This window comes from Neophocaena asiaeorientalis, unplaced genomic scaffold, assembly GCF_003031525.2.
Source record: "Neophocaena asiaeorientalis asiaeorientalis breed wild unplaced genomic scaffold, Neophocaena_asiaeorientalis_V1.1 scaffold135, whole genome shotgun sequence".
NCBI classification, from domain to species: domain Eukaryota; kingdom Metazoa; phylum Chordata; class Mammalia; order Artiodactyla; family Phocoenidae; genus Neophocaena; species Neophocaena asiaeorientalis.
The window spans coordinates 788258-816073 of record NW_020175190.1 but is presented as its reverse complement, the minus strand read 5'-3'; the positions used below and the strand labels follow the sequence as shown (position 1 = coordinate 816073).

At 39.9% G+C, this 27816-nt stretch overlaps 2 protein-coding genes across 7 annotated transcripts in view; one reads left to right on the top strand and one right to left on the bottom strand.

Annotated features, from left to right (window-relative positions):
• RAVER2 (ribonucleoprotein, PTB binding 2) overlaps nucleotides 1-18921 on the top strand; it is a 104071-nt gene extending 85150 nt beyond the window's left edge. For all 3 annotated transcript variants that reach the window (XM_024764752.1, XM_024764751.1, XM_024764750.1), the window contains one exon: nucleotides 18379-18921. In XM_024764752.1, coding sequence (XP_024620520.1) covers nucleotides 18379-18525 — 147 coding nt within the window. In that variant the 3' untranslated portion in view covers nucleotides 18526-18921. The remainder of the gene's footprint in view (nucleotides 1-18378) is intronic.
• Nucleotides 18922-20904: 1983 nt separating this feature from the next.
• The window catches only part of JAK1 (Janus kinase 1), a 137208-nt gene continuing 130296 nt past the window's right edge, over nucleotides 20905-27816 (bottom strand). For all 4 annotated transcript variants that reach the window (XM_024764756.1, XM_024764758.1, XM_024764757.1 and 1 more), the window contains 6 exons: nucleotides 26633-26825; nucleotides 25753-25877; nucleotides 25199-25371; nucleotides 23447-23564; nucleotides 23083-23193; nucleotides 20905-22345 (listed from right to left, as the gene is read on the bottom strand). In XM_024764756.1, the coding sequence (XP_024620524.1) occupies nucleotides 22250-22345; nucleotides 23083-23193; nucleotides 23447-23564; nucleotides 25199-25371; nucleotides 25753-25877; nucleotides 26633-26825 (816 nt within the window). In that variant the 3' untranslated portion in view covers nucleotides 20905-22249. The remainder of the gene's footprint in view (nucleotides 22346-23082; nucleotides 23194-23446; nucleotides 23565-25198; nucleotides 25372-25752; nucleotides 25878-26632; nucleotides 26826-27816) is intronic.

Genomic DNA, 27816 nt, shown 5'->3' with positions numbered 1-27816 from the left:
GTTTTTGATGTTTCTTTGATACCAATTTATTTCTCCCAGAACACTGAACTTTGTTTCAAAAATCTTAACAACAACAAAAATCTTAATCAACTATCATCACTTCCCATTTAATCCAACAGTCCTTGCACTAAAAGATATCTTTGATAGAGTGTATTAGAAGAATTATCTTTCTCCTAGTATCATGTGGGCAACAATGATTTTCATTTCCTTTTCTTTTTAATTAATTAATTTTATTTATTTATTTTTGTTTGCGTTGGGTCTTCATTGCTGCTCCCGGGCTGTGGCGAGCGAGGGCTACTCTTCACTGCAGTGCGCGGGCTTCTCATTGCGGTGGCTTCTCTGTCGCGGAGCACGGGCTCCAAGTGCGCAGGCTTCAGTAGTTGTGGCATGCGGGCTCAGTAGCTGTGGCTCGTGGGCTCTAGAGTGCAGGCTCAGTAGTTGTGGTGATTGGGCTTAGTTACTCCGCGGCATGTGGGATCTTCCCGGACCAGGGCTCGAACCCGTGTCCCCGGCATTGGCAGGTGGATTCTTAACCACTGTGCCACCAGGGAAGTCCCTCCTTTTCTTACTTACAGTTTCCCATGCTTCTTGGTGATGTTTTTTGCCGATCTCATGCATCCCAGTTGGTTCTTTCTGTGAATAGTATAGCACAACTAGGAAATCCTTTGAATGAAAGTATCTAATAAATTTCCTAACTGGCTTCTGAGAATAAGTATGGTATAGAAAGAGAGGAAAACTCAGGTCGTTGTTTTGCTTTATACTAAGACATGAAACATGGATTACTACATAGCAGGAAGAATCAGGGAAGAGCGTTGAGAGTGTGAGATTTCCAGATCTCAGAATGAGGTCGTTTCTCTCCCTCTTATATTTGAAAAATGAATTGGGCTATATAAAACAGGTAGTTTTTCAAAATTAAACTAACTTAATGGACTGATCATTTATTAGAGAAAGAAAGCTAATGAGAAAAAAAAAGTTCATTATACCTGAAGCGAAGGGGCTGTGGTCCAAAACACAGTAAGATCACCAGACCAACAAAGGGACTATAATGAAGTGGCATGATGATGGGGAGAGAGGACTCAGAGGGGAGAGGCTCCAGCTAAGTAGGTAAGCATGCAATTTTGTTGCAGGCAGCCCTTATCTAGGGTGGAATTTCTTTTTCTTGTTGAGCTCTATTGACATATAATGTATTAGTTTCACGTGACAACACGATGATTTGACATTTGTATATTGTGTGAAATAATCACCACAGTAAGTCTAGTTAACATCCATCACTGCAGTTACAATTTTTTTCTCATGATGAGAATTTTTAAGGTTTCATCTCTTAGCAACTTTCAAATATGCAATAGAGTATTAATTATAGTCGCTGTGCTATACATTACATTCCCAGGTCTTACTTATTTTGTAACTGGAAGCTTGACCACTATCACCCATCTTGCCAATCCCCCACCCCTGCACCTCTGGCAACCACCAATCTATCCCCTGTATCCATGAGTTAGGTTTGCTCTGTTTTGTTTTTTTGTGTGTTTGGCTTTTAGATTTCATAGGTAAGTGAGGGCCTACAGTATTTGTCTTTCTCTGACTTACTTCACTTAGCAAAATGCCCTCAAGGTCCATGCACTGTCACGAACGGCAAGATTTCCTTTTCTGTGGCTGAATAACATTCCTGTGGGGTGTGTGTGTGTTCGTTCCACGTTATCTTTATCCATTCATCCATCGATGAACATTTAGGTTACTTCCATGTATTGGTTCACAGACAGATATCTTTTCAAGTCAGTTTTTTTGTTTCCTTTGGATAAATACCCAGAAGTGGCATCGCTGGATCAAAAGGTAGTTCTACTTTTAATTTTTTGAGGACTCTCCATAGTGTTAGTCATAGTGGCTACACCAATTTATATTCCCACCAACTGTGTGTGAGGGTTCCCTGTTATCCATATCCTTGCCAACACTTGTTATTTCTTGCCTTTTTGATAATAGCCATTCTAACAGGAGTGAGGTGATATCTCATTGTGGTTTTGATTTGCATTTCCCTAGTAATTAGTGATGTTGAACATCTTTTCATGCACCTGATGACCATCTGTATGTCTTTGGAGAAGTGTCTGTGTGTTTCTGTCTGCTCTTTTGGTTTAGTGGTTTTCTATGTTTTTCTCAGTTTCATCCTTTTTATGTTTCTTGTCTCTGCTCTAGATTTGTTTTGTGGTTACCATAAGGTTTGTATACATCGTCTCATAGGAAAAACAGTCTGATTTCATGCTGATAGCATCTTATCTTCACTTGCCCATACAGGTTTCGTCCATTTTCTCTTCCCCTTTTATGTTTTTGTTGTCTCAAATTATCCCTCTTTATGTTGTGAGTTTAACACATTGAAGTAGTTAGTTATTTTTTACTGCTTTTCCCCCCTTTAACCTTTATGCTATAATAAAGTATTTTAAAACCTATTCTGATATAGAGTTGCAATTTTCTGATTCTGTCTATCACCCTACTCAAAGTTTTGTGTACTTTTGCCTTTTTGTTTCTGGCAGAAGAGCTCCTTTCAGCATTTCTTGTAAGGCAGGTCCATTGTTGATGAACTCCCTCAGCTTTTGTTTATCTGGGAAAGCCTTTACTTCTCCATATCTGAATGATAACTTTGCTGGATAGAGTATTCTCAGCTGACAGTTTTTATCTTTTAGTATTTTGAGAATGTCCACTCTCCTCTTGGCCTGTAGAGTTTCTGCCAAGAAATTTGCTGGTATTCTAATGGGGGTTCCTTTGTGCATGACCATCGTTTTCCTTGGCTGCGTTTAAAATTACTTTTCATTGACTTTTGACAGTTTTAATATAATGTGACTTAGGGAAGGTCTTTTTTGCGTTGAGGTAATCAGGTGTTCTCTTAGCTACGTGACTTGTATATCCAGTTCCTTCCCCAGGTTTGGGAAGTGCTCATCTATTATTTCTTTAAATAAACTCTCTGCAGCCTTCTCCCTCCCTTCTTCTTGGATACCCATTATCCTAAGGTGGCCCTTCCTGAAAGAGTTGGATGCTCCTCAGAGATGTCCTCATTTTTCTCTAGATCTTAATTCTCTTGTTTCTTCTACCTGTATCATTTCTAGATTTGTATCTTTAAGCTTTTGCTGATTCTCTCTTCCATAAGGTCTGCTCTATTTCCAATGCTTTCTAATGCATTTTTCATCTCGTTTATTGAGTTCTTCAGCTCCAGAATTTGTTTGGTTCTTTTTTAGGTTTTGTCTCTTTAGTAAAGTATTCCTTCTGTTCCTGAATTTGTTCTTGAGCTCATTGAAGTTTCTTGAATTTCTTCGTGAGAGCTGTTTTGAATTCTTTATCAGTTAGATCACAGTATTCCATGACTTTGCTTGGTTTATAGAGAATTGTCATTTTCTTCTTTGAATACAGTGTTAACTGTGGGTTTTCACGGTGCCTGATGAGTTGTTCCTCTGCTGGAGCATTTGAAGTAATGAACACCTTTCTTCTTTCGGTAAAACTTTTTTTTTTTTGCTTGATTTTAATGATTCAACAGTTTAGAAATTAGAGGGCTCTCCTTTGTTTTCCGGTAGGTGGCACTATAGCACAAGTTTTTCGTTTTCTTACCTGAGCTGCTTCTGGTTATATGTGAGAGTCAGCACTTTGTCTGTCAGAGGTGTCGCTCGCCCAGTGCCCTCCTTGTCACTGCTTGTGCCTCTAGGGTCTTGGTGCCTTGCTGCTGCTAATGTCACCTCCTGAGGCACTGGGATGGTGAACATTTCTGCCATGTCCCAGACCTGAGTTGGAGGCTCTGCTACTTCAGGGGAGGTGAGTGGAGAACTGGGGTCACAGGCACCTCTACCATGTCAGGGGTTATTGGGTTTCCAGGTGCCACCGCTGTGGGAAGGGGTGGGGGGCTGGCTGCTGGAGTTGTGGGTGCCTCTGTGGCTGAAGGGACAGGACACAGCCCCCCATTGCCACTGCCGCCAGGTTACCTGGGGCTGTGAACACCACTGTGACTGGGAGGCTGGAGTCTCATATGCTGCCTCCCCTGCTGCTACTGGGTTCCCTGGGCCTGCAGGCTCAGCTGCTGTGGCTGGGGGAAGGCAGGATGGCAGGTTCCCCTAGTTTCACCTCCTCTTTGTGTTCCAGTCCACCCACCGTTAGATGCATAGATGTGTGGAGTTCTCCAGCATCCTGGTGTACTGGGCAGAGGCAACGTTTTTGAGTTGTGTATGTTTTACAGGTTATAGACTGAAGGGGAGAGACAAAGGGAATGTCTCACTCCAGCACGATGCTGACGTCACTCATGTTTTGTTTTTGATGTCACAGTTTACATCTCTTTCTCTTATGTGTCCATTACAAATCATTGTAGTTACTTTTACAACTTCTGTTTTTTAACCTTCACGCTAGCTTTGTAAATGACTACTTCACTGTCTTTACAACATTACTCTGAGTTTACCATATATTTACTGTTACCAATGAGATTTATACTTTCATATGTTTTCCTGTTACTAAATGGTACCATTTCATTTCAGCTTAAAGAAGTCCCTTTAACATTTTTTGTAAGGCTGGTTTCACGGTGATGAATTCCTTTAGTTTTTGCTTGTCTAGAAAACTCTGCATCACTCCTTAAATTCTGAAAGACAACTTTGCCAGATAGAGTATTCTTGGTTGGCAGGTTTTTTTTTTTTTCTTTCAGCACTTTGAATATATCATGCCACTGTTCTGATCTGAAAAGTTTCTGCTGAAAAACCTGTTGATAGTCTTATGGGGGCTTCTTTGTATGTAACAAGATTTTTTTTTTTCTTGCTGCTTTTAAGATTCTCTTCTTGTCTTTAGCCTTTGACTTTTTAATTTTCATATGTCTTGGTGTGAGTCTCTTTGGTTTTGTCTTATTTGGAACTCTCTGGGATTCCTGGATCTGGGTGTCTGTTTCCTTCCCCAGGTTAGGGAAATTTTCAACCATCATTTTTTCAAATAACTTTTCTTCTGCCTCTTTCTCTCTCTTCTCCTTTTGGGACCCTTGTTGGTGTCCTATAAGTCCCTTTAAGCTATCTTCACTTTTTAAAATATTTTTTCTTTTTGCTGCTCTGATTGGATGAGTTCCACCGCCCTGTTTGAGTTCACTGATCCTTTCCTCTGCTTCACGTAGTCAGATGTTGAGCCCCTCTATTGTATTTTTCAGTTTAATTCCTGTATTCTTCAGGTCTGTGGTTTCTGTTTGGTACTTTTTTATATGTTCTATCTCTGTTGAAATTCTCACTTGGTTCATCCATTGTTCTCCTGAGTTTAGCGAGCATCTTTACAATCGTTATTTTGAACTCTTCATAGAGTAAATCACTTCCCTCAATTTCATTAAGGTCTTTTTCTGAGGTTTTATCTTGTTCTTTCATTTGGAACATATTCCTCTGTTTCTTTATTTTCCTTGATTCTCTGTGTTGGTTTCTATGCATTAGATAAAATATACACCTCTCTCAGTCTTGAAGGAGCAACCTCTTGCAGGTGATGAACTTTTTCAATCCTGCCCTAACTCTTGGTTGTCTTTTGAACCTATGATTGTCCAAGCAGCCTACTTTATTCTTAGTGGCTCCCAGAAGTTGAGTGTGTACCAAGACCTGTCAGTGTCCCCAAGGGGGGATCTTAGTCAGCACCTAAATTCAGGCTGATTGGAAGCCAGACCTTCAGGCAGCAGTTTTTAAAATATGCAGATATGCCTGTTTCAGGGGAAGACTAGGAGATGGGCATTCATCTGCTCCCTCTGCAGTGAGCCCTGTGGTGATAGCCAGTTAAGAACTGTTTCTTTGATTGCTGCCATCCCATTGAACCTATGAACACAAGCCCTGCTGGCCACTAGAGCCAGGCAATCAAGGGGTATCCGCTGGGCAGCAGTCACAAAACCCAGGGTACCAGATATGTGCCCTTTCTCAGAGACACTGGTGACCTCAGGGAGGCAGAGGAGAATATGAAGGGGGCACCTGACAGCCTCCACTTTGGAGACTATTTCAGGAGGCCCCAAGATGTGTGTTAACTTAGATGTCTGCCCCTCAGGTTAAAGTTTAAGATAAGGAAATAGGTCTCTTTCACAGAAACACTGGACGCTCTTCAGTTGACTGCCTCTGCATGAGGCCCTGGGGTGGGTGAGTCTGTGGAGCCCTTTAAGAACTGTTTCTCAGATTGCTATAGCCTTGTGGATCTTGTGGATACAAGCCCCATTGGATTTCTAAGCTAGATATTTTGGGGGCTTGTCTCTCAGACACAGGTCTTATAAGTTGAAGTGCCAACCAATGTTCATAGCAGCACTATTTACAATAGCCAAGACATGGAAGCAACCTAAATGTCCATCCACAGATGAACAGATAAAGAAGATGTGGTACATATGTATAGTGGATTACTACTCAGCTATAAAAGAACGAATGGACCTAGAGATTATCATACTAAGTGAAGTAAGTTAGAGAAAGACATATACCATATGATATGTGGAATCTAAAATATGACACACGACTTCCCTGGTGGTGCAGAGGTTAAGAATCTGCCTGCCAATGCAGGGGGACATGGGTTCGAGCCCTGGTCTGGGAAGGTCCCACATGCTGCGGAGCAACTAAGCCTGTGTGCCACAACTACTGAGCCTGTGTTCTAGAGCCCGTGAGCCACAACTACTGAGCCTACATGCCACAACTACTGAAGCCCGCGTGCCTAGAGCCCATGCTCCACAACAAGAGAAGCCACCGCAGTGTTAGAAGCCCGTGCACCGCAACGAAGAGTAGCCCCTGCTCGCCGCAACTAGAGAAAGCCTGCACACAGCAATGAAGACCCAACACAGCCATAAATAAATAAATAAAATTTAAAAATATATATATGACACAAATGAATCAGTCTATGAAACAGAGACTCAGAGACATAGAGAATAGACTTGTAGTTGCCAAGGGGGAAGAGGGGTGGGGGAGGGATGGATTGGGAGTTTGGGAGTAGCAAATGCAAGCTATTATATAGAGAATGGATAAGCAACAAGGTCCTAGTGTATAGGACCTAGGGGATTATATTCAATATCCTGTAATAAACCATAATGGAAAAGAATATGAAAAAGAATATATATTCACACATATATATGTAATAACTGAATCACTTTGCTGTATACCAGAAACTAACACAGTATTGTAAATCAACTATACTCCAATAAAAAATAAATTTAAAAATGTTGAAGTGCCAGATTGGGGTTCAAACCTTTCACTTCTCAGGAAGATGCTCAGGGTTGTGAATTCCCTCCCAATCGTGGGTTGCTGCTCTGAGGGTGGGGTTTATGGTGAGATAGTATCTCAGCCTCTCCTACCCATTTTGATGTTTTTTTTTTCTCATTTGCTCACTGTGTAGGAGTCACTTATCTAGTTTTTTGGTTTCTTTCAGAGGAAATTGTTCCATATTTAGCTGTAGATTCGGTGTGTCTGTGGGTGGAGATGAGTTCAGGATCCACCTGCATCACCATTTGAACTGGAACTGGGTGGAGTCTCTTGCACCCATCAACCCAGTTTTAACAATTTATCACCTCACAGCCAGAGTCCTTTCATCCTCACTCCGACCCATGCCCTTTCTCATTATTTCAGAGCAAACATCAGATATATTTAGATACTTTATTACCAGGAAAAATTTTGACACAGGAGTTAAAACCAAATTCTTTGCTAATCTGTTTCACTTTGTGAAGCATTCCTTTAAATGTTATGTGAAGAAGGATCTTACTGGATTGTCACAATAGTAGACCAGGTCAAAATAAAGTACCAAGATAGATGGATTTGTGATTTTCAGTCTTCTGTCATCCTTTTGTTTTTTTTAAAAATTTCATTATTTTCTCCAGCTTTATTGAGGTATAACTGACAAATAAAACTGTAAGTTATTGAAAGTATACAGCAATATACTGATATACATGTACATTGTGAAAGGGGTCTCCTCACTGACTAAATTAATGCATCCATTAACTCTATTCATGAAGACATGTAAGTTTTACTGTCTCAGCAAGTTTTAATTGTACAACACAGTGTTAACTACAGTCACCATGTTATAAATCAGATTTTCAGACCTTATTCATCTTATAACTGAAAGTCTGTACTATTCTACTAACTTTGTACTATTTCCCCCACCCTCTAGCCACTGGCAATCACTTTTCTACTGTTTCCATGAGGTTGACTTTCTCTTTTTAAAAAAATTTCATTTAGCATAATGCCCTCCAGTTTCATCCATATTGTCACAAATAACAAGATTTCTTTCTTTAAGGCTAAATGATATTCCATTGCATGCATGCACGCATGCATGTATGTATGTATATATACACAGGGAAATGCAAATTACTATACACACACCACATTTTCTTTATTTTCTTCATCCATTCATCTGTCGACACTTAGGTTTTCTCCATACCTTGGCTCTTGTGAATAATGCTGCTGTGAATGTAAGAGTACAAATATCTCTTCAAGTTAATGATTCTGTTTCCAAAGGCAAGCAGAATATGCTCCGAAGTGGGACTGCTGGATCATACAGTAGTTCAATTTTTAATCTCCATACTGTTTTCCATAGTGGCTATACAAGTTTACATTCCAACGAACAGTGCACAGGGTTCCCTTTTCTCCACATATCTGCCAGCATTTGTTATCTCTTGTCTTTTTTATAAGACTTCCTAACAGGTGTGGGGTGGTTTTGATTTGCATCTCCCTGGTGATTAGTGAGACTGAGTACTTTTTATATATCTGTTGGCCAGCTGTATTTGTTTTTGGAATAATGTCTGTTTAGGTCTCTTGCCCACTTTTAAATTGGGGCCTTTTTGGCTGTTGTGTACCAAGAATATTTTGGCTATTAACCCCTTAACAGATATGTGGTTTGCAAATATATTCTCCTATTCCATAGGTTGAATTTTCATTTTGTTGATGTTTTCTTTTGCTGTGCAGAATCTTTATAGTTTGATGTAATCACACTTGTTTATTTTTGCTTTTGTCACCTTTGCTTTTGCTGTTAAATCCAAAAAATCATTGCAAAGACAAATGTCAAGTAGGTTATTACCTGCTGTGTTTTCTTATAGGAGTTTTATGGTTTCAAGTCTTACATTTCAAGTCTTTAATCCATTTTGAGTTGACTTTTTGAGTATTTTGTAAAAGTGGTCCTGTTTCATTCTTCTTCATGTGGCTATCCAATTTTCCAAACACTTTTTCTTGAAGAGGTATCCTTTCCCCATTGTATGTTCTTGGCCCCTTTGTCATAAATTAATTGACCATATAGCACGAGTTTTATTTCTGGGGTCTCTATTCTGTTCCAACGATCCGTGTGTCTGTTTTTATGACTGTATCATACTGTTTTTATTACCTATAGCTTTGCAATATAGTTTGAAATCAGGAAGAATGATGCCTCTAGCTTTGTTCTTCTTTCTCAAGATTGCTTTTGCTACTTAGGGTTTTTTCAGGTTCCAATTTTTAGGATTATTTATTTCTACAAAAAATGCCATTGGAATTCTCATAGGGATTGCATTGAATCTGTAGATGGCTTTGGGTAGTATGGACATTTCAATAATATTAATTCCTCCAATCCATGAACACAGAATATCTTTTCATTTATTTGTGTCATCTTTCCTACAGTTTTCAGTGTGTAAACCTTGGTAAAATTTATTCCTAAGTACTCCTAATTTCTTTTTTGGATAGCTCATTGTTAGTGTATAGATGGCTCAGCGGCCATGGCTCACTGGCCCAGCTGCTCCGCGGCATGTGGGATCTTCCTGGACCGGGGCATGAACCCGTGTCCCCTGCATCGTCAGGTGGACTCTCAACCACTGCGCCACCAGGGAAGCCCTGTATATTGATTTTGTATCCTGCAACTTTACTGAAATTGTTTATTATTTCTAACAGTTTTTTGGTGGATTCTTTAGGGTTTTCTAAATATAATATGTCATCTGCTAACAGTGACAATTTTACTTCTCCCTTTCTAATTTGGATGCCTCTTATTTCTTTTTCTTGCCTCACTGCTCTGGCTAGGATTTCCAGTACTATGTTAAATAAAAGTGATGACAGTAGATATCCTTGTCTTGTTCTTGATCTTAGAGGAAAAGCTTTCAGCATTTCATCATTGAGTATGTTGTCATCTGTGGGTTTGACATATATGGCCTTTATTATGTTGAGGTACAGTCCCTCAATACCCAGTTTGTTGAGTTTTTATCATGAATGGATGTTGAATTTTGTCAAATACTCTCTCTATATCTATTGAGATGATGATATGATTTTTATCCTTTATTTTGTTAATGTGGTGTATATCACGTTTATTGATTTGTGGGTGTTGAACCATCCATGTACTACTGGAATAAATCCAATTTTTTAATGGTGTATGATCCTTTCAAACTATTGTTGAATTCAGTTTGCTAATATCTTGTGGGGATTTTCGCATCTATGTTCATCAGGAATATGGGCCTGTAATTTTTTTTCTTGTAATGTCTTTGTCTGCCTTTGGTATCAAGGTAAAGCTGGCTTTGTAAAATGAATTTGGAAGTGTTCTTTCCTTTTCTGTGTTTTGGAAGATATCAAGATGGATTGGTATTAACTTGTCTTTAAATGTTTTATGGAATTCACCAGTGAAGGCATCTGTCTCTGAACTTTTTTTGTTGGTAGGTTTTTGATTACTGGTTCAATATCCTTACTAGTAATTTGTTCAGATTTTCTGTTTCCTCATGATTCAGTCTTGGTAGGTTGTTTCTAGGAATTAGTCCATTTCTTCTAAGTTATCCAACTTGTTGGCATATAAGTATTCATAGTGGTCTTTATGGTCTTTCGTATTTCTGTGGTATCAGTTGTAATATCTCCTTTTTCATTTATACCTTTATGTCAGTTCTTTTTCTTGGTAAGTCCAGTTAAAATTTTGTCTAGTTTATCTTTTTAAAAAACCAGCTCTTAGTTTCATTAATCTTTTCTGTTGTCCTTTTAGTCTCTATTTCATTTATTTCCACTCTTATCTTTGTTACTTCCTTCCTTTTGCTAGCTTTGAGCTTAGTTTGTTGCTTTCTAATTCTTCCAGGTGTAAAGATAGCTGTTCAAGATTTTTTTTCTTCATGTAGTTATCACTATAAACTTCCCTTTTAGAACTGCTTTTGCTGCATTTCATAAGTTTTGCTATGTTTTGTTTCCATTTTCTTTTAGCTCAAAGTATTTTTTTTATATCTTCTTTGATCCATTGGTTATTTAGGAACATGTTGTTTAATCTCCACATATTTGTGAACTTTCCAGTTTTTGTCTTGCAATTGATTTCTACTTTGATACAATCATGGTTGGAAAAGATGCTATATAGGGTTTCAATTTTTTTTAATTTATTAAGACTTGTGGTCTAACATATGATCTATCCTAAAGAAAATTCCATGTGCATCTGAGAAGAATGTATATTCAGTTGCTGTTGGATGGAATGTTGTGTTATGTCCTTTAGGTTCATCGTGTCTAACATGTAGTTTAAGTCCAATGTTTCCTTGCTGATTTTTCTGGCCAAATGATTCATTGTTGAAAGTGGAGTATTCAAGTCCCTTGATACTGTATTGCTATCTTTTTCTCTCTTCACAATATTTGCTTTATCTATACTTAGGTGCTCCTGTTTTGGGCTTATATTTACAATTGTTACATCCTTTTGATTAATTGACCTCTTTTTAACATCATTTTTTTTTTAAGAAAGATACATCTTTATTGGAGTATAATTGCTTTACAATGGTGTGTTAGTTTCTGCTTTATAACAAAGTGAATCAGTAATACATATGTCCCCATATCTCTTCCCTCTTGCGTCTCCCTCCCTCCCACCCTCCCTATCCCACCCCTCTAGGTGGTCACAAAGCACCAAGCTGATCTTCCTGTGCTATGTGGCTGCTTCCCACTAGCTATTTTATACGTTTGGTAGTGTATATATGTCCATGCCACTCTATCTTTGTCCCAGCTTACCTTTCCCCCTCCCTGCATCCTCAAGTCCATTCTCTAGTAGGTCTGTGTCTTTATTCCTGTCTTGCCCCTAGGTTCTTCATGACCATTTTTTTTTTTCTATATATATGTGTTGGCATATGGTGTTTTTCTCTTTCTGACTTACTTCACTCTGTATGACAGACTCTAGGTCCGTCCACTTCACTACAGATAACTCACACTTCACTACAAATACTCACTTTCATTTCTTTTTATGGCTGAGTAATATTCTATTGTATATATGTTGCTCATCTTCTTTATCCAGTCATCTGTTGATGGACTCTTTAGGTTGCTTCCATGTCCTGGCTATTGTAAATAGAGCTGCAATGAACATTTTGGTATATGACTCTTTTTGAATTATGGTTTTCTCAGGGTATATGCCCAGTAGTGGGACTGCAGGGTCATATGGTAGGCCTAGTTTTTGTTTTTTAAGTAACATCCATATTGTTCTCCATAGTGGCTGTATTAATTTACATTCCCACCAACAGTGCAAGAGGGTTCCCTTTTCTCCACACCCTCTCCAGCATTTATTGTTTGTAGATTTTTTGATGATGGCCATTCTGACCGAATTGACCTATCTTTGATAATGACCTTGTCTCTTGCTACATTTTTTAACTTGAAGTTTATTTTGTCTGACATAAGTACAGCTACCTTTGCTTTCTTTTCGTTTTCATTTGCAAAGGATATCTTTTTGCATCCCTTCACCTTCAGTCTGTGTGTGTCCTTTAAGCTAGGTGAGACTCTAAGTCAATGTATAGTTTGGTTTTGATTTTGTTTTGTTTTTTGTGTTGTTTTTGCGGTACGCGGGCCTCTCATTGTTGTGGCCTCTCCCTTCCCTTCACCTTCAGTCTGTGTGTGTCCTTTAAGCTAGGTGAGACTCTAAGTCAATGTATAGTTTGGTTTTGATTTTGTTTTGTTTTGTTTTGTGTTGTTTTTGCGGTACGCGGGCCTCTCACTGTTGTGGCCTCTCCTGTTGTGGAGCACAGGCTCCGGACGCGCAGGCTCAGCGGCCATGGCTTATGGGCCCAGCCGCTACGTGGCATGTGGGATCTTCCCAGACCAGGGCACGAACCTGCGTCCCCTGCATCGGCAGGAGGATTCTCAACCACTGCGCCACCACGGAAGCCCTGGTTTTGATTTTTATTCATTCAGCCACTCTGTCTTTTGATTAGAGAATTTAATCCATTTACATTTAAAAATGTTTTTATTGTAGTTGATTTACAATATTGTTAGTTTCAGGTGTATAGCATTGTGAGTCAGTATTTTTGCAGACTGTACTCCATTGTAGGTTATTATAAGATAACGGTTATAATTCCCTATGCTTTACAGTATATCCTTGTTGCTTATCTTTTTTATTTTACATTTTATTAACTTTTGGCTGTGTTGGGTCTCTGCTGCTGCACGCGGGCTTTCTCTAGTTGCGGTCAGCAGGGGCTACTCTTTGTTGTGGTGCACAGGCTTCTCATTGCGGTGGCTTCTCGTTGCGGAGCACGGGCTCTAGGCGCTGGGCTTCAGGAGTTGTAGCTCGCAGGCTCTGGAGCACAGGCTCAGTAGTTGTGGCACACGGGCTTAGTTGCTCTGCATCATGTGGAATCTTCCCAGACCAGGGCTCGAACCCATGTCCCCTGCACTGGCAGGAGGATTCTTAACCACTGTGCCACCAGGGAAGCCCAGCTTATCTATTTTATACATAGTAGTTTGTATCTGTTAATCCCATACCCCTAACTTATCCCTCCTCCCTTCCCTCTCTCCTTTGGTAACCAGTTTTTCTGTATCTGTTAGTCTGTTTCTGTTTTGCATATACATTCATCTGTATTATTTTTTAGATTCCATTTGTATATCGGTAGTATTTGTCTTTCTGACTTATTTCACTAACCATAATTCCCTAGGACCATCCACATTGCTGCAAGTGGCAGGATTTTATTCTTTTTTATGGCTGAGTAATATTCCATTGTATGTACATACATACTTACATACATACATATATATATATATAGTCACATCTTTTTAATCTAATCATCTGTTGATGGGCACTTGAGTTGCTCCCATGTCTTGGCTCTTTTGATTTTTCTGGCCAAATGATTCATTGTTGCTGCTATGAACATTGGGCTGTATGTAACTTCTTGAATAGGCATTTTCATTTTTCTCCAATATATACCCAGGGAGTAGAATTGCTGGATCGTATGGTAGTTCTTTTTTAGTTTTTTGAGGAACCTCCATACTGTTTTCCATGGTGGCTGCACCAACTTACATTCTCACCAACAGTGTTCGAGGGTTCCCTTTTCTCTACATCCTTTCTGACATGTTATTTGTAGACTTTTTGATGGTAACCATTCTAACAAGTGTGAGATGGTATCTCATTTTTTGGGTTTTTCTTTCTTTTTTGGCTGTGTTAGGTCTTCGTTGCTGTGCGCGGGCTTTCTCTAGTTGCAGCGAGTGGGGGCTACTCTTCGTTGCGTCGTGCACGCTTCTCATTGTTGTGGCTTTTCTTGTTACGGAGCACAGGCTGTAGGTGTGCGGGCTCAGTAGTTGTGGCTTGCGGGCTCTAGAGCACAGGCTCAGTAGTTGTGGTGCACGGGCTTAGTTGCTCTGTGGCATGTGGGATCTTCTCGAGCCAGGGATTGAACCTGTGTCCCCTACACTGGCAGGCAGATTCTTAACCACTGCGCCACCAGGGAAGCCCTACCTTATTGTTTTGATGTTGCATTTCTCTAATAATTAGCAATGTTGAGCATCTTTTCATGTGCTCTTTTATCCGTATGTCTTCTTCAGAAAAATGTTTTTTCAGGTCTTCTGCCTATTTTTTTAATTTTTTTTTGCTATTGAGTTGTATGAGCTGTTTGTATATTTTGGATATTAATCCCGTCGGTCACATCATTCACAAATTTTCCCTCCCATTCTGTAGGTTGTCTTTTCATTTTAATGGTTTCTTTTGCTGTGCAAAAGCTTTTAAGTTTAATTAGGTCCCATTTATTTTTTTTTTGGTTTGTTTTTTGGCCTTAGGGACTGATTCAAGAAAATACTGCTATGATTTATGTCAGTGTTCTGCGTATGTTCTCTTTTAGGAATTTTATGATTTCCATTCTTATGTTTAGGTCTTTAATCCATTTTTGAGTTTATTTTTGTATATAGTATGAGAGAATGTTCTAATCTCATTGGTTTACACGTGGCTGTCCGGTTTTCCCAGCAACACTTGTTGAACAGACTGTCTTTTCTCCATTGTAGATTCCTGCCTCCTTTGTTGTAGATTAGTTGACTATAGGTGTGTGGGTTAAAGTAATGTAGTTGTGGATTTACTATTGCCATTTTGTTAATTGTTTTCTGGTTGTTTTGTGATTTCTCTGTTCCCTTCTTCCTCCCTTGCTGTCTCTGTGATTTGCTAATTCTCTATAATTGTATGCTTTGATTCTTTTCTCTTTTACATCCCTACTTTAGGCTTTTGTTTTGTGGTTACCATAAGGCTTACATAAAACATCATATATATATATATAATATATAATAGTCTATTTTAAGCTGATAACTTCAAATGAATGCAGCTCTGCCACCCCCATTTATTTGATGGCACAGTTTGTACCTTTTTACATTGTGTATCCATTGACAAATGTTTGTATAGTTTTTTTTTTGGTCAGAGTTTTCTGAATTTAAGTATATATTTATCTTTACCAGTGGTTTCATACTTTCATATGTTTTCCTGTTACTAAAGAAAACTAAGCCTCCTTCCATGTCAGTTTGAAGAACTCCCTTTAACATTTCATGTAAGGCTGGTCTAGTGGTGATGAACTCCTTCAGCTTTTGTCTGGAAAACTCGTTTTCAATTCTGAAGGACAACTTATCCAGGTACTCTTGGTTGGCAGTTTTTTTCTTTTAGCACTTTGAATATAATTTATGTGTCTCATTGTGGGTCTCTTTGGATCCATCTTGTTTGTTACTCTCTAGGCTTTCTGGATCTGGATGTGTGTTTCCCCAGATTAGGGAAGTTTTCAGCCATTAATAGTTTGAAAAAGTTTTCTGCCCCTTTATCTCTTTTTCCTTCTGGGACCTCTTATTGGTCCATTTGATGGTGTCCCATAAGTCCCTTAAGCTATTGTAACTTTTATAATTATTTTTCCTTTTTGCAACTCAGATGGGATGAATTCCGCTAACCTGTCTTCAAGTTTGCTGATCCTTTCCCGTGATTGATCTAGTCTGATGTTGAATCCCTCTGTTGAACTTTTCAGTTCAGTTACATTCAACAATTCTGTGATTTCTATTTGGTAGAAGTATTTTCTCTATTCAAATTCTTTGTTCATTCATTGCTCTCGACCTGGGTGAGCATCTTTACAACCATTATTTTGAACTCTCTCAGGTAAGTCACTTTGTTTTGTCAAGATCTGCTTTGGATATCTATCGTGGCCTTTTGTTTGGAACATTATATCTTCATTTCTTCCTTTATTGGTGTCTATGCATTATATAAAACAGCCATCTCTTCCAGTCTTGGATGGTCTCTTGTGCCCAGCCTGAGCTCTCAGTTGTCTCTCAACCTTTTGTGACTGTCTGAGCCTCCTTCTTTGCTTTTAGTGGCTTTTTTAGAGGGTATGCTAAGACCTGTCTGTGTATCCAAAGGCAGGGACTGCAATTAGCACCTAGATGCAGACGGATTAGAACCTGGACCCTGAGGCTGCAGCTGAGAAAGTATGTATTGAGAGTTAAGCCCTGTCCAGGGAGAAAAGTAAATGGGCATTTTTTCCCCCCTGTTCCCTTCGTGCTGAGCACAGGTGTACAATCACCAGGGCATGGTGGGAAGGGAGCTCCTGCACCCATTAAGAATTATATTTATTTTTGTTTGCTACAGCCCAGTGGAATTCATGAATGCAGGCCCCAACTGGCTGTCAGAGCCAGATGACCCAGGGACTATTCCATGGGTGTCAGACATGGTAGAGACGTGTACAAGCTCCTTGCAGGGAGATACTAGTGACTGGAGTGAGCTGGAAGGAGAAGGTGGGAGAGGTGTCCTTCAGCTTCCCCAGTCTCTGGGGAAGATTGCTGCTGCTCCTAGCACCTGCTAGATTAGGAGCCCGGCCTTAGGCAGCAGCTTTTAAAATGTGCAGATGAACTTCTTTCGGGGGAGGACTGGGAGATGGGTAATTCTGCCTGCTCCCTCTGCACCTGGCCCTGAGGGGACAGTCACAGTGCGTGCTGTGTGCCCATTAAGAATGCTTTTTTATTATCTATAGCCTTGTGGATCTCACGAACACAAGCCCTGCTGGCTTTCAGAGCTAGGTATTTTGGGAACCCATACCTCCAGTGGGAGTCTTAAAAATTGGAGCACTAGATGTGGAATCCAAACCCTTCACTCCTCAGGGAGAAGCTAAGAATTGGGAATTCTCTCCTGATGCACGGTGCTGTGCCAGGGTTGGGGTGTATGGTGAGACTGCATATTGGCCTTTCCTACCCATTTTGGTATGGGTATTTATTTTCTCATTTGTTTAGTATGTAGGAGCTGCCCAGCTAGTTTCTGGATCTCTTTTAGAGGGAACTGTTCCAGGTATAGCTGTACATATGGCACATCCATGGAAGGAGGGGAGCTCTGGAGCCTTCTTGGTCATCTCTACCTTATCCCTCTTCTTAACATGGATGACTGAGAACTGCTTTATCTACAAGGGCAGACAGACTCATCATCTGTCCCCTCTGAAGTTGAAGCTGGTTTTAAAAATTGTGGCCATTGTTGGTTCAAATACTATTGTAATTTTAATTGTAATGTGAGAGGGCTCTTCTGCATTGCTAGAAGCTTTCCTTATGAGTCATTTCTACACTCGTGTATAGTAAGTTACATAATTCTTCAGTAAGTTTGTCACACAGTATTTATAAAAGCTAAAACAGAGGAATTAGGTGGTCATAGGGTTGTGCTACATAATCTGATTTAATGTACTGTGACTACGTGTGAGGAACATTTTGGCCCTTCTTATCATGAACACTTGTGGACTAAAGTTTGAGTTCATATTACTCTCTAGAACGTTTCACTAGCTATTTTGTTGACATCATTTGCTAGTTTTCATACCTACTGGTTTATTCTTCTCTTGCCACATCTTTTATTACTAGATGAACTTAACATCTAAGTTGATATGCAGTTCAACTCCTTAGCCATGCTCCTTCCTCAGAGGAATACTGGTATCCAGTACTGGTATTCTGATTCACTGGGGTTTAACTATGTACAAACAGCAGAAGCAACTATAGTGTCACTTTTTCTTTCCTGAAAATGTGGGGAGTAGGGGAGAGACGGCCTTAAGCTGGTTTGTATTTTTCAAAAGTTCCACAAGTGATTTTGATATAGAAATTTTTTGTGCAGTTTTTTTTGATAACTTTGTTATTTATCCTGCTATTCTGTTTTTACACCAAACCACAGTAGAATTGCTTTTCTTATAAATATCTTTAACAAACCAATTTTAATTTAGATTTTAGCATTAGTTATGGTTTCTTTTTCTAATAGGTATCATCTTTAAGAAATGAAAAGCGAGGCTCATCATATCTCGTCTCTGCCCCAGAAGGTGGTTCAGTGGAATTTGTTGACCAGCATTCTCAGGGCACAGGAGCATATTACATGGAAACCTACTTAAAAAAGAAGCGAGTGTACTGAGTTAAGTTCTCTCCTTACAAACTCAAGGTTCTTTGCAGTATCTCTGCTGTTCATTGCTGCCTTAACTACATTCAAACTAGCCATATCCTTTAAATACGGGTTTGTAATTTCCCAGAAGGAACTGTGTTGTGCAGCAGGCAGAATTGCCAAATTAAAAAAATAAGTAGCAATAAGAAGAGACATCAATTGAGGATATATTCCGCTAGAATTAGATGCATCTTAATCAATGTGATATTAACTTACAGTCCATTGGAGAAATTAACATGTTCCAATATTCCTTGTTTAGGACTGGGAATAATTTTGACACCACATATAAAAGTTTGAAGCAATAAATGGGAAACATTCTTGTTTCCTGGGCCTTAGAATAAATATCTTTTTTTTTTTTTTTTTTTTTTTTTTTTTTGCGGTACGCGGGCCTCTCACTGTTGTGGCCTCTCCCGCTGCAGAGCACAGGCTCCGGACGTGCAGGCTTGACGGCCATGGCTCACGGCCCCAGCCGCTCCACGGCATGTGGGATCTTCCCGGACCGGGGCACAAACCCGTGTCCCCTGCATCAGCAGGCAGACTCTCAACCACTGTGTGCCACCAGGGAAGCCCCAGAATAAATTTCTTATAAGCCAGTGTGCATTCCAGTTTATCGATACTTTCCCTAGAAGTAATCTCATTTCAGATTTTTAGAATTTTTCCTAGAATTACAAGAATGCAAGTACACAATGCAGTGATTGGTAATGTTATAAAGATGCTCTACATATAAACTTAGTTATTACCCCCACACCAGTCATACGGTATAAAAGTCAAACACAGTGACATCCAAGGTATACACTACTACAGATGCTTTACTCTTAAAATGTTATTAACCATTTATACCTCTTGTGAAAAACACAAGGTTGTTTTTATCTTTTGAAGTAGCTTTACTGATCTAATTTCAGGGACTGGCAAACTACTCCCTGCAGTCAAAAAACAGTCCTCCAGCTGTTTTTGTACTGCCTGCAAGCTAAGGATGATATTTTTTACATTTTTAAATGTTTGGAGGAAAAAAAATGTATGACTTGAAATTCAAATTTCAGTGTCCATACATAAAATTTTATCAGAACACAACCATGCTCATTCACTTACATATCATGTATGGCTAACTTCTGTGCTACAGTGGCAGAACTGAGTGGCTGCAAAGCCTAAAATATTTACTATCTGGCCCTTTATAAAGTTCACAGACTCCTGATCTGATACCATTAATTCCCTAATCCTTTTACTTCACACCTACAAAAAGACCTTTAACTTTTACAACAGATTTGTAAGTGGCAAGGAACAATAGGTTTCTGTGTCTTAATTTCATAGCATAGTGATGATTCATTTACTAGAACAGGGCACATTTTGGTCATCAGATGCCCTATTTCCACAATATAGTAAAGCAGTCAATCCTGCCCTTTCTGAAGGAGTGTTATGGAGTAACAGTATTTATAACCATTTTGAGATAATAAGCTATACCTCACTCTGCTTTGTCTATTATTCTTTTTCAGTGTGTTATTAGGCTGAAAAATTATCAGCTATTTAACCCAATTTACTTTTGAAAGAATTGTGTTTATTGCATATAACTTTTGAATCACCGTTTCCTGAAGACCTTGGTATTAAATGCATGAGAAACCCTTTTGCTATCTAGAAATTTCTAAGTTTGTCCTTTGTTATGAGACATTAATTGATGATGTGGAGTTTAGGGGGTCTCAGTGATCCTAGTCTTTTTGAAATAAGATCATTAAATATCATATTTAGGGGACTTACTGACAATGATAGAAGGTTTCTCTCCTGTTTTAATTATGAAGTTTAAAATTGGTACACATGTTGTATGATTTGTAAAGAATTTTACTTGGTCTAATGTATTGCCTATGTTAACTTCTATTGGCAAATGACAGCTAGAAAGTTAAACTATTAGATAATTTCTAATAAGTATACTACCTATAAATAACTGATCAGGATAGGCATCACTCAATTGTGACTCAGCAGATGAATAATGGGTTCTCCATGCTCTGCACTTCTTCCCATTTTCCTGTTTGCATTGAGCTTCTTCAGTGCTTTGTCACACCTCTATGACAGTACAAATAGAAGAAAGGGAAGATGGTGAATTTTAAAAATGTAAGCAGGAAGAGGTTGAAAGAACCAAAAGGTATTTTGTGTTAGCAAGTGTGGGTCTGCCACCCATACTGGCCTGTGCCCCATTATTGCTGGGACACAACAGATAAGTACAAATCAAGTGGTGTTTGTTAGTAATAAGGATCATTACCAGTGCTCTCCCCACCCCCAGCCTATACTGTTATTTTTCTATGTAAACAAATTTGTTTGAAATGCTTTGAAAATGAATTCTTAATATTAAAAGGCACATGCATGTGAAGTCTCTAGTATATTTATTTGTATAAAGAGTAAACAAAGTGCATGTAGGGTGGCCACAGGTTTGACAGAGATCTTGGTGATGTAGGGTTACTAGACAAATTTGAATGGCTGTTGCCATTGAATCAATACACAACTCTTTTTCAGGCTCAAAGGTGAAAAGTAATGGTATCAAACAAATGCTAGACAGCATGAACAAAAAGTTTTTCAGACTCCTGGTCAAAAAGATCTTATGGTTCACACTGAATCAGAGATTTGACATTTTTGATTACCCAGCTACCTCCAAGCGAACTGAAAACTGCCTAGTGGGTCCTGAACTCCACAGTGCCTCTAGCTGGGTCTTTCAAGTTTTGCGCCATAGGGTGATGGTCAAAATAGTGATCGACTCTTGTAGATGGATGGTAAGTACTGAAACACTAAAAACAGTGCAATGTACATGGTATATATGCATTCAGCATCCAAAACCAATGCTGGCACAGCTTGCCCCAAAGTGGTAGAGTTATAAAAGGATACACATTGACATTTCTGAAAAGCAGGTATAACAGCATCCAGGTTCTTGGAATCAATTCTGATTAAAGGTATACTGTTTAGGGAAGCACTGGCACAGGTTTAGTTCTCAAGAATCAACATCATGCAGCAAAGTATCTATTCCACAGCTGCCCCCCTGGGTATGACCAGTTTTCTCAAAAATGGGTTCCGCTGGTCACCCAAGGGGACAGGAGCTAAGCCACTGCAGAAACAACTCAAAGTTTATGTCCTACTGTTGACAGGGATACACTCATCTTTTTGTATAGCAACAACAGTATACTAACTGGTATCTAATATTTCAAGAATGTTTCATCTATCACTGTTTAGATATTGAAATTTGAGGGCATATTAGAGTATTGGCCAAGTCCATCAATCTTTATCTTTGATTTATGTGCCAGAAAAACATTTCACATCAACTGGCAGCTAAGAAAAAGCAATCATCTTGAGACTTTACTTTGGTCAGCTCCTCTTGTTTTGAAAAATCCCATTCTGGTACTCAATTGTGATTGATAGTAAACTAACCAGACGAAACAGTGGTATATTCTTTCCAAAAGGAGGAGTGCTTAAGTGCTTTCTAATATTTTGGTCGTCATTATTTGTCACTATGTTACTGGTGCCAGATTTAAAGAGGAAGTACTTACTTACACATATTAAGCACCACACAGTGTGCTTTATACGAGGATACGCACCCCAGTATCTTTTTAGACAGAATACAAACTTTTTCCAGTTAGAACACTTTTTTTTAAAAATGGCTTGGGTATTGGTTGGGGGTAGGAGGACTTGATACACAGTAGAATTTAAATGTTATTCATGCTTCTTATTTTAGAAGCGCTTCAAATCCCTCAATAAGGTTCTGAAAGGTTGTCCGAATGGATGGTTGGAATTCCCAGCATTTTCTCATAAGTTGATAAACCTGTCAAAAGAAAAAATAACAAGTCAAAATGTTTAGGAGCTTTTTAAAAAAATTATAGAAACACCAAGAAGAACATAATTTTGAAAACGTGAATGACTTCCCTTAATAAGTAATACTAGAAAACAAGAATATTTGAATAACTTAAAATACAGAAAATGTGACACATCTATAGCTCATAAATAACATTTGAGAAGCTCATGACTTAACTGACCTTGCAAAAAAATCCAGGTCATTAATCACTATAAACCAGTTTAAGGGTGAAGTTATACCTCAGTTTAGACTCCAAATTTCCTTACCGGCTGCTTCATTCTTTGGCTTAAACATACTATTCAGTACACCTTAAATAGTCTACAGAATTAGTCTTAAAGGCTCAGTTCAGTTAGAAATACAGAAAACTGGATGTCACAATGCTGTGGTAAGTGGGATAAACTTACACACAAAAATGCCATTATATGTATTTGTCACAGGAAGGCTACACCAACATATGCTCCTTTAGGGTGCTCACTGTGGTGAGCCTACTTCTGAAGGGAATCCCTTGCTTTGAATAAAACTTGTGGCTGTCATCTGCCCCAAAGATGATTTTCTCAGGTATCTTATCTGAAATTCAGCTTCTGAAAACTATTTTAAAAGAGTTTTCTATTCATTCCTGCTCCCCCACTCCAATCCCATGCTGGGTAATTCAAGCAGTGAAAACAGTAAAAACTGAGTTTTATTACTGTGAAATGGCCCATAAATACCTCTTCTGGACAGTTAGGTGGACAAGGCAAACGTTTTCCTTCTTTTAATGTATTCACAAGTCTTGTTACTGTCATCTGGCCATGAGTTGGGCCTATCATTTTCAGGAACAACTATGTAAAATAAAACCAAACAAAATATTTTACTTTGTACATATTTATGTAAACACCAGATAGATTACAGTAAAATTTCTAGAACTGGAAATTAAAACAATAAAAAGGCTTTAAAAATGAAAAGTCCAAGACAGTTTTCGTTTCCATTATAACACACTGATTGGATCCCATTTAAGAATGAAACTTACAAAGCAGAAGGATGGACACATTTTAAGTGGGTGCTAGATTCATACGAAGGACAAGCAAGACTTACCGCCATGGGACTGGAATCTGAATCACAGTAAGTAAGCAGCTCATGCAGAGTTACTCCAAAAGACCAGACATCAGAGGCGATATAAAACTTACACTGAATTAAACATTCTGGAGCATACCTGAAAGAAAGCAGAACTTGAAACTTCATTTCCTGGGAAGGATATTCCAAAAAGCATTAGAGTCACTCAGAAAAATCAGTGCTCTGGTTTTTCTTAGAATTTAATATTCTAAGACATTTAAGTGTGTATTATGCATCCGGCACACATATACTGCTGTGGTGCACATCTGATAATGTGGACAATACCCCTATAGGCTCTCATTACACATTTGCTCCCAGACATCAGTCAGACTAGTCTGTGCTCCTCATTTCGCAGAGCATAGGCTCTCCATGGGGAGGGGATGGGGGGAGGAGGTGATGACGACAGGCCCGGGCTTCATTTGCCTGCACGCTCAGATTGAGTCAACAGTGAATTACTGCCCAGTCCTCTTCCAATGTCAGCTGTTTTGGTGAATGATACCCAATTGCCTGAGCCAGAAACTGAGGCATCCCCATATCCAGTCTGAGAAATACTTCTCAAACCTCCCCACTTCTAAACCCTATCATCGCTGTCCTAGTTCACACCATCACTGGCTCTGGCCAAATCAGACTCCCTGGCTCCAGTCTTGCTCCCCTCCTTTCCACAGTGATCTTTTTAAACAGAAGTCCCTGTCCTTAATCCCCCCAACAGCAACCCAAAGCTCTTGGGATGGAGTCCCAGCTCCATAACTCAGCGTCCAGAGCATTGCCTTGGCAACCGCTGAGACCTCCCTTCATGATCCAGCCACACGGAGCTGATTCCAGTTCCTAGGATAACCACTGCTCTGTCTCACTCTTGCCACCATACATGCTGTCTTCTAACCATCTTTACAAACCCCCAGCAATCTTTTAAGGCCTTATTTTAAAAGAACTTCCAGAAAACCAAGCCTGAACCCTTTTCTGGTTATGGTACCACAAAATTGGCTGCCTCACCCATTAAATTCTAAACTTGGTTGGCTTGTTCACCCTTGTTATCTCTAGTATCTGGCACAAAGAAGGGCCTTGATACATATTTCTTTAATGAATAAATGGAGGTTTGGCCTCCGTGGGTGGAAGAGACCCATGTCGTGTCCATACAGGATGTACCTCGTGGTGCCAGTCAGTTCTACAGGACAGCGCAGAGTGGAGACTTTAGCAGCTTCCCCCTTGGATAGTGTTCCAGGGTGAGAGGGGTCAAAGTCAGGGGGTGGCCCACCAACCAGGATACTCTGGTGATTCATGAGAAGATGGCCAAGCTGCTTATGGATTTTTGCTCTGTTATGTCCAGGCTCTACCTGAATCTGCCAATGCCCACTCGTCACCTCCTTCCTGTCATCTTCCTGCCCCCTCCTCCTACCTGCCCTCCAGACTTCCTCTGCATGGATGTGATTACTCCAGCTGCTAACAGTTTTAAGAACTGTGTCAGAGGAATGCCTTCTCCAGCCAAGATGGAGATGCTGGGCGTTGTGAGATTTCTTCCTTGGAAGATGTTGTCCTATGAAGCTCAGGCATTTCTGCGAGTTGTTTTCAGTAAAACAGCTTATAAGATGTTTCTTGAAGGCAAAAATCAGTCAATTCCAAATGATCTAAGTCTTTTTCTAATCTGGACTAATAAGAGACATTAACATAGCTAGAAAGGACCTATCAGAACAGTGGAAACCCTATAAAGCACTGATGAAATCTGTTTGATTCAGTTACCAAAACACAGGGCTGTCCCGATCGTCCTTGACTGTGTAGTACTCCTTATCAGTTTCAATGGCTTTGGTTAGACCAAAGTCCCCAATTTTCACTTGGTGTTCACTCTCAACAAGGACATTTCTTGCTGCTAAGTCACGGTGAACGTATTGCCGAGAACCCAAATAGTCCATTCCCTGAGGGAGAGAAGAAAAGGCAGAGCACATTGCTGAAGGTCAGTTCAGATTGGATTCTGTATCTACCACTTCATAACAAAAAAATATATATATATATCATTTCATTCACATACCACTTCTTTTGTTTTTACTTCTTTGCAAAAATAGTTAGACCAACCTGATTCCAAGAAATACACATTAAAGAAACCATATTAACAAATCAGTTCACTTTCTTAGCAGAGGCTAATTTTCAATCCAAATCATGCAGAACAAAATAAACTCAGTACAATTATTGGAAATTATTTTCCACTTGCAGCCTAATTACAAACCAATTACCCAGGACAGAGTGCCTGATTTATAAATTTTTACCAGGCTCTTTTTTTTTTTTTTTTTTCTTTTTACCTTACAAATCTGAACGGCATATTTTAACTGCTGTTTGAGGTTAATTTTGTTCTTATTCTTTGGAAGATACTCCTTAAGACTTCCTGAAGGCAGAAATTCCATGATGAGCTTAATACCGTTTCCTCCTGTTTAGAAAAAAGACACGAAAAAACAAAAAAACCATCAGTACAAGGTTGCCAAATGAAGGAACTGTGGGAGTAAAGGGCACAGGATCTGGAGACAGAGGACCTGAATCACAGGCAAGTTGCTTAACCTCACAGGTTTCAGAGTCTTGGGATCCTCAGCAGTGAACAGGGTACCTACCCTAGGGTCATCAGCGCTCACTGAGACAACACAGTGTTCTGCAAACCACTAGGCAAATGATGATTTTTAAATATTATGAGCTACATCATCTCACTAACAATTTTAAAATATAATACATGAGTATTGTACTGGCTTGTAAAAAAGATACACTTATTAGTAAACACTACTTGCCACCGTGATTTAGAAAACTAGAAAACGAAGTACCCTGCTTAGTGCTGGATCAAAAGAACAGGGAAAGGGGAGGAGTGGGCATCAGTTTCATCTGGTCTCTGTGCCCTCGTGTGCAAATATCAGGACAGGGGAAGTCCAATCCCCAGTGTGGGTGTAGGAACAGCCAAAAGAGACAATGCTGGAATCACCCCCCCGCCTGGCGCGGGGGAGGCTGGGCAGCTTTCCCGGGAGCTCTGCAGCTGCTCAGGGTTCTGACAGTGCATGCTGCTTCGAAGCCCTAGAGCTCCGGGGGCCATCAGCTAGCACTCAGGCAGCCTAGATGAGGCCAAGGGCGCTGCCTGCTCAGCACTGGCCTTCATGACCCCAGATAGTCACTCAGTCTTTAAACCAACTTTGCACAACATACCGTCTTCTGTGCAGATGCCTTTATACTTCACAATGTTCTCATGATAAAGGTTTCTTAAGATTTCAATTTCCTTCTTCAGATCAGCTATGTGGTTCCCTCCGCTCTCGGGCTTCAGGGATTTGACGGCCACCTGCTCCCCTGTATTGTCCCCCTCAGGGTCATACCTGCAGAGCTCGACCTTCCCAAAGTGGCCCTGGAGGGAAAGATACACGTGCTTGATCAGAGAAGCCCCGGCCTGGGCCAGCAGGACACACTTCAAAGATGAGCCTTGCTCCTCGTGCTGTTCCCCTGAAGGCGGGGGTGCACGCACAGTCTGACCCTGCAGGCAGCAAGCTCCTACCTGGGCTCTTCCCCACTTGGCTTACCTGCCATTCCTTCTATTACTGAGCTAAGACAAGAAAAGGATCAAGTGACTGGTGAACCAACACATCCATCCCAATTTCTACGGAAGTGTAACCCAAAAGGAAATGGAGGTTATTTCTGGACATGCAGGACAACCTCGACATTCTTTGACAGCCCTGGGTCCACGCTACAGGAGGCACCACGATGTGGCTACAAAGAGCAAGGCATGAGGAGTCTTTAGAAGACGTGGATTAGATCCCAGCTAAGCCACCTGCTAGTGATTCGATCCTTTCGAGCCTGGTCACCCCACCTTCTGAGCTGGCTCCAGAGGTGCTCAATGTATACAGTGGTAATAAACCCTTGGGGATGCTGTGAGGAAGCAGGAACACTGTGCCTGTAGAATGCCAGCACTCGGACTTGGCACATGGCAGGTACTCAAGGTAGCACAGCCTTTATTAACTACAGAAAATCTGTATAAAGATGCAAATTCCAGTAGCTTCTCTAGTCACATTTACTGTCAGGAAACTGCCATTCAAGGTCCAGAGGAAAAGCTAAAATTCTATTTCGGTGTTCTGTGAAATAAATCCCTCCCTCATTTAAGCAGCCTCACAGGATATGTATTCCCAGAAAAGTCAGAGGTAGGGACTTCTCTATTTCCACCATATCTATATCCATCCCCCATGGATGGATCCCCCCTTTTCATTCTCTTTGTCCCTTAGAGACCAAGTCTCCTGAGGGAGCTGATCAATGTCCTGTGGACAGGCTGCCACCGTGTGTCAAATGGAAAAACACACAATCCTAAAGAAAACACAGTAAGATGCTTTCTCCTATAAACTTTGACC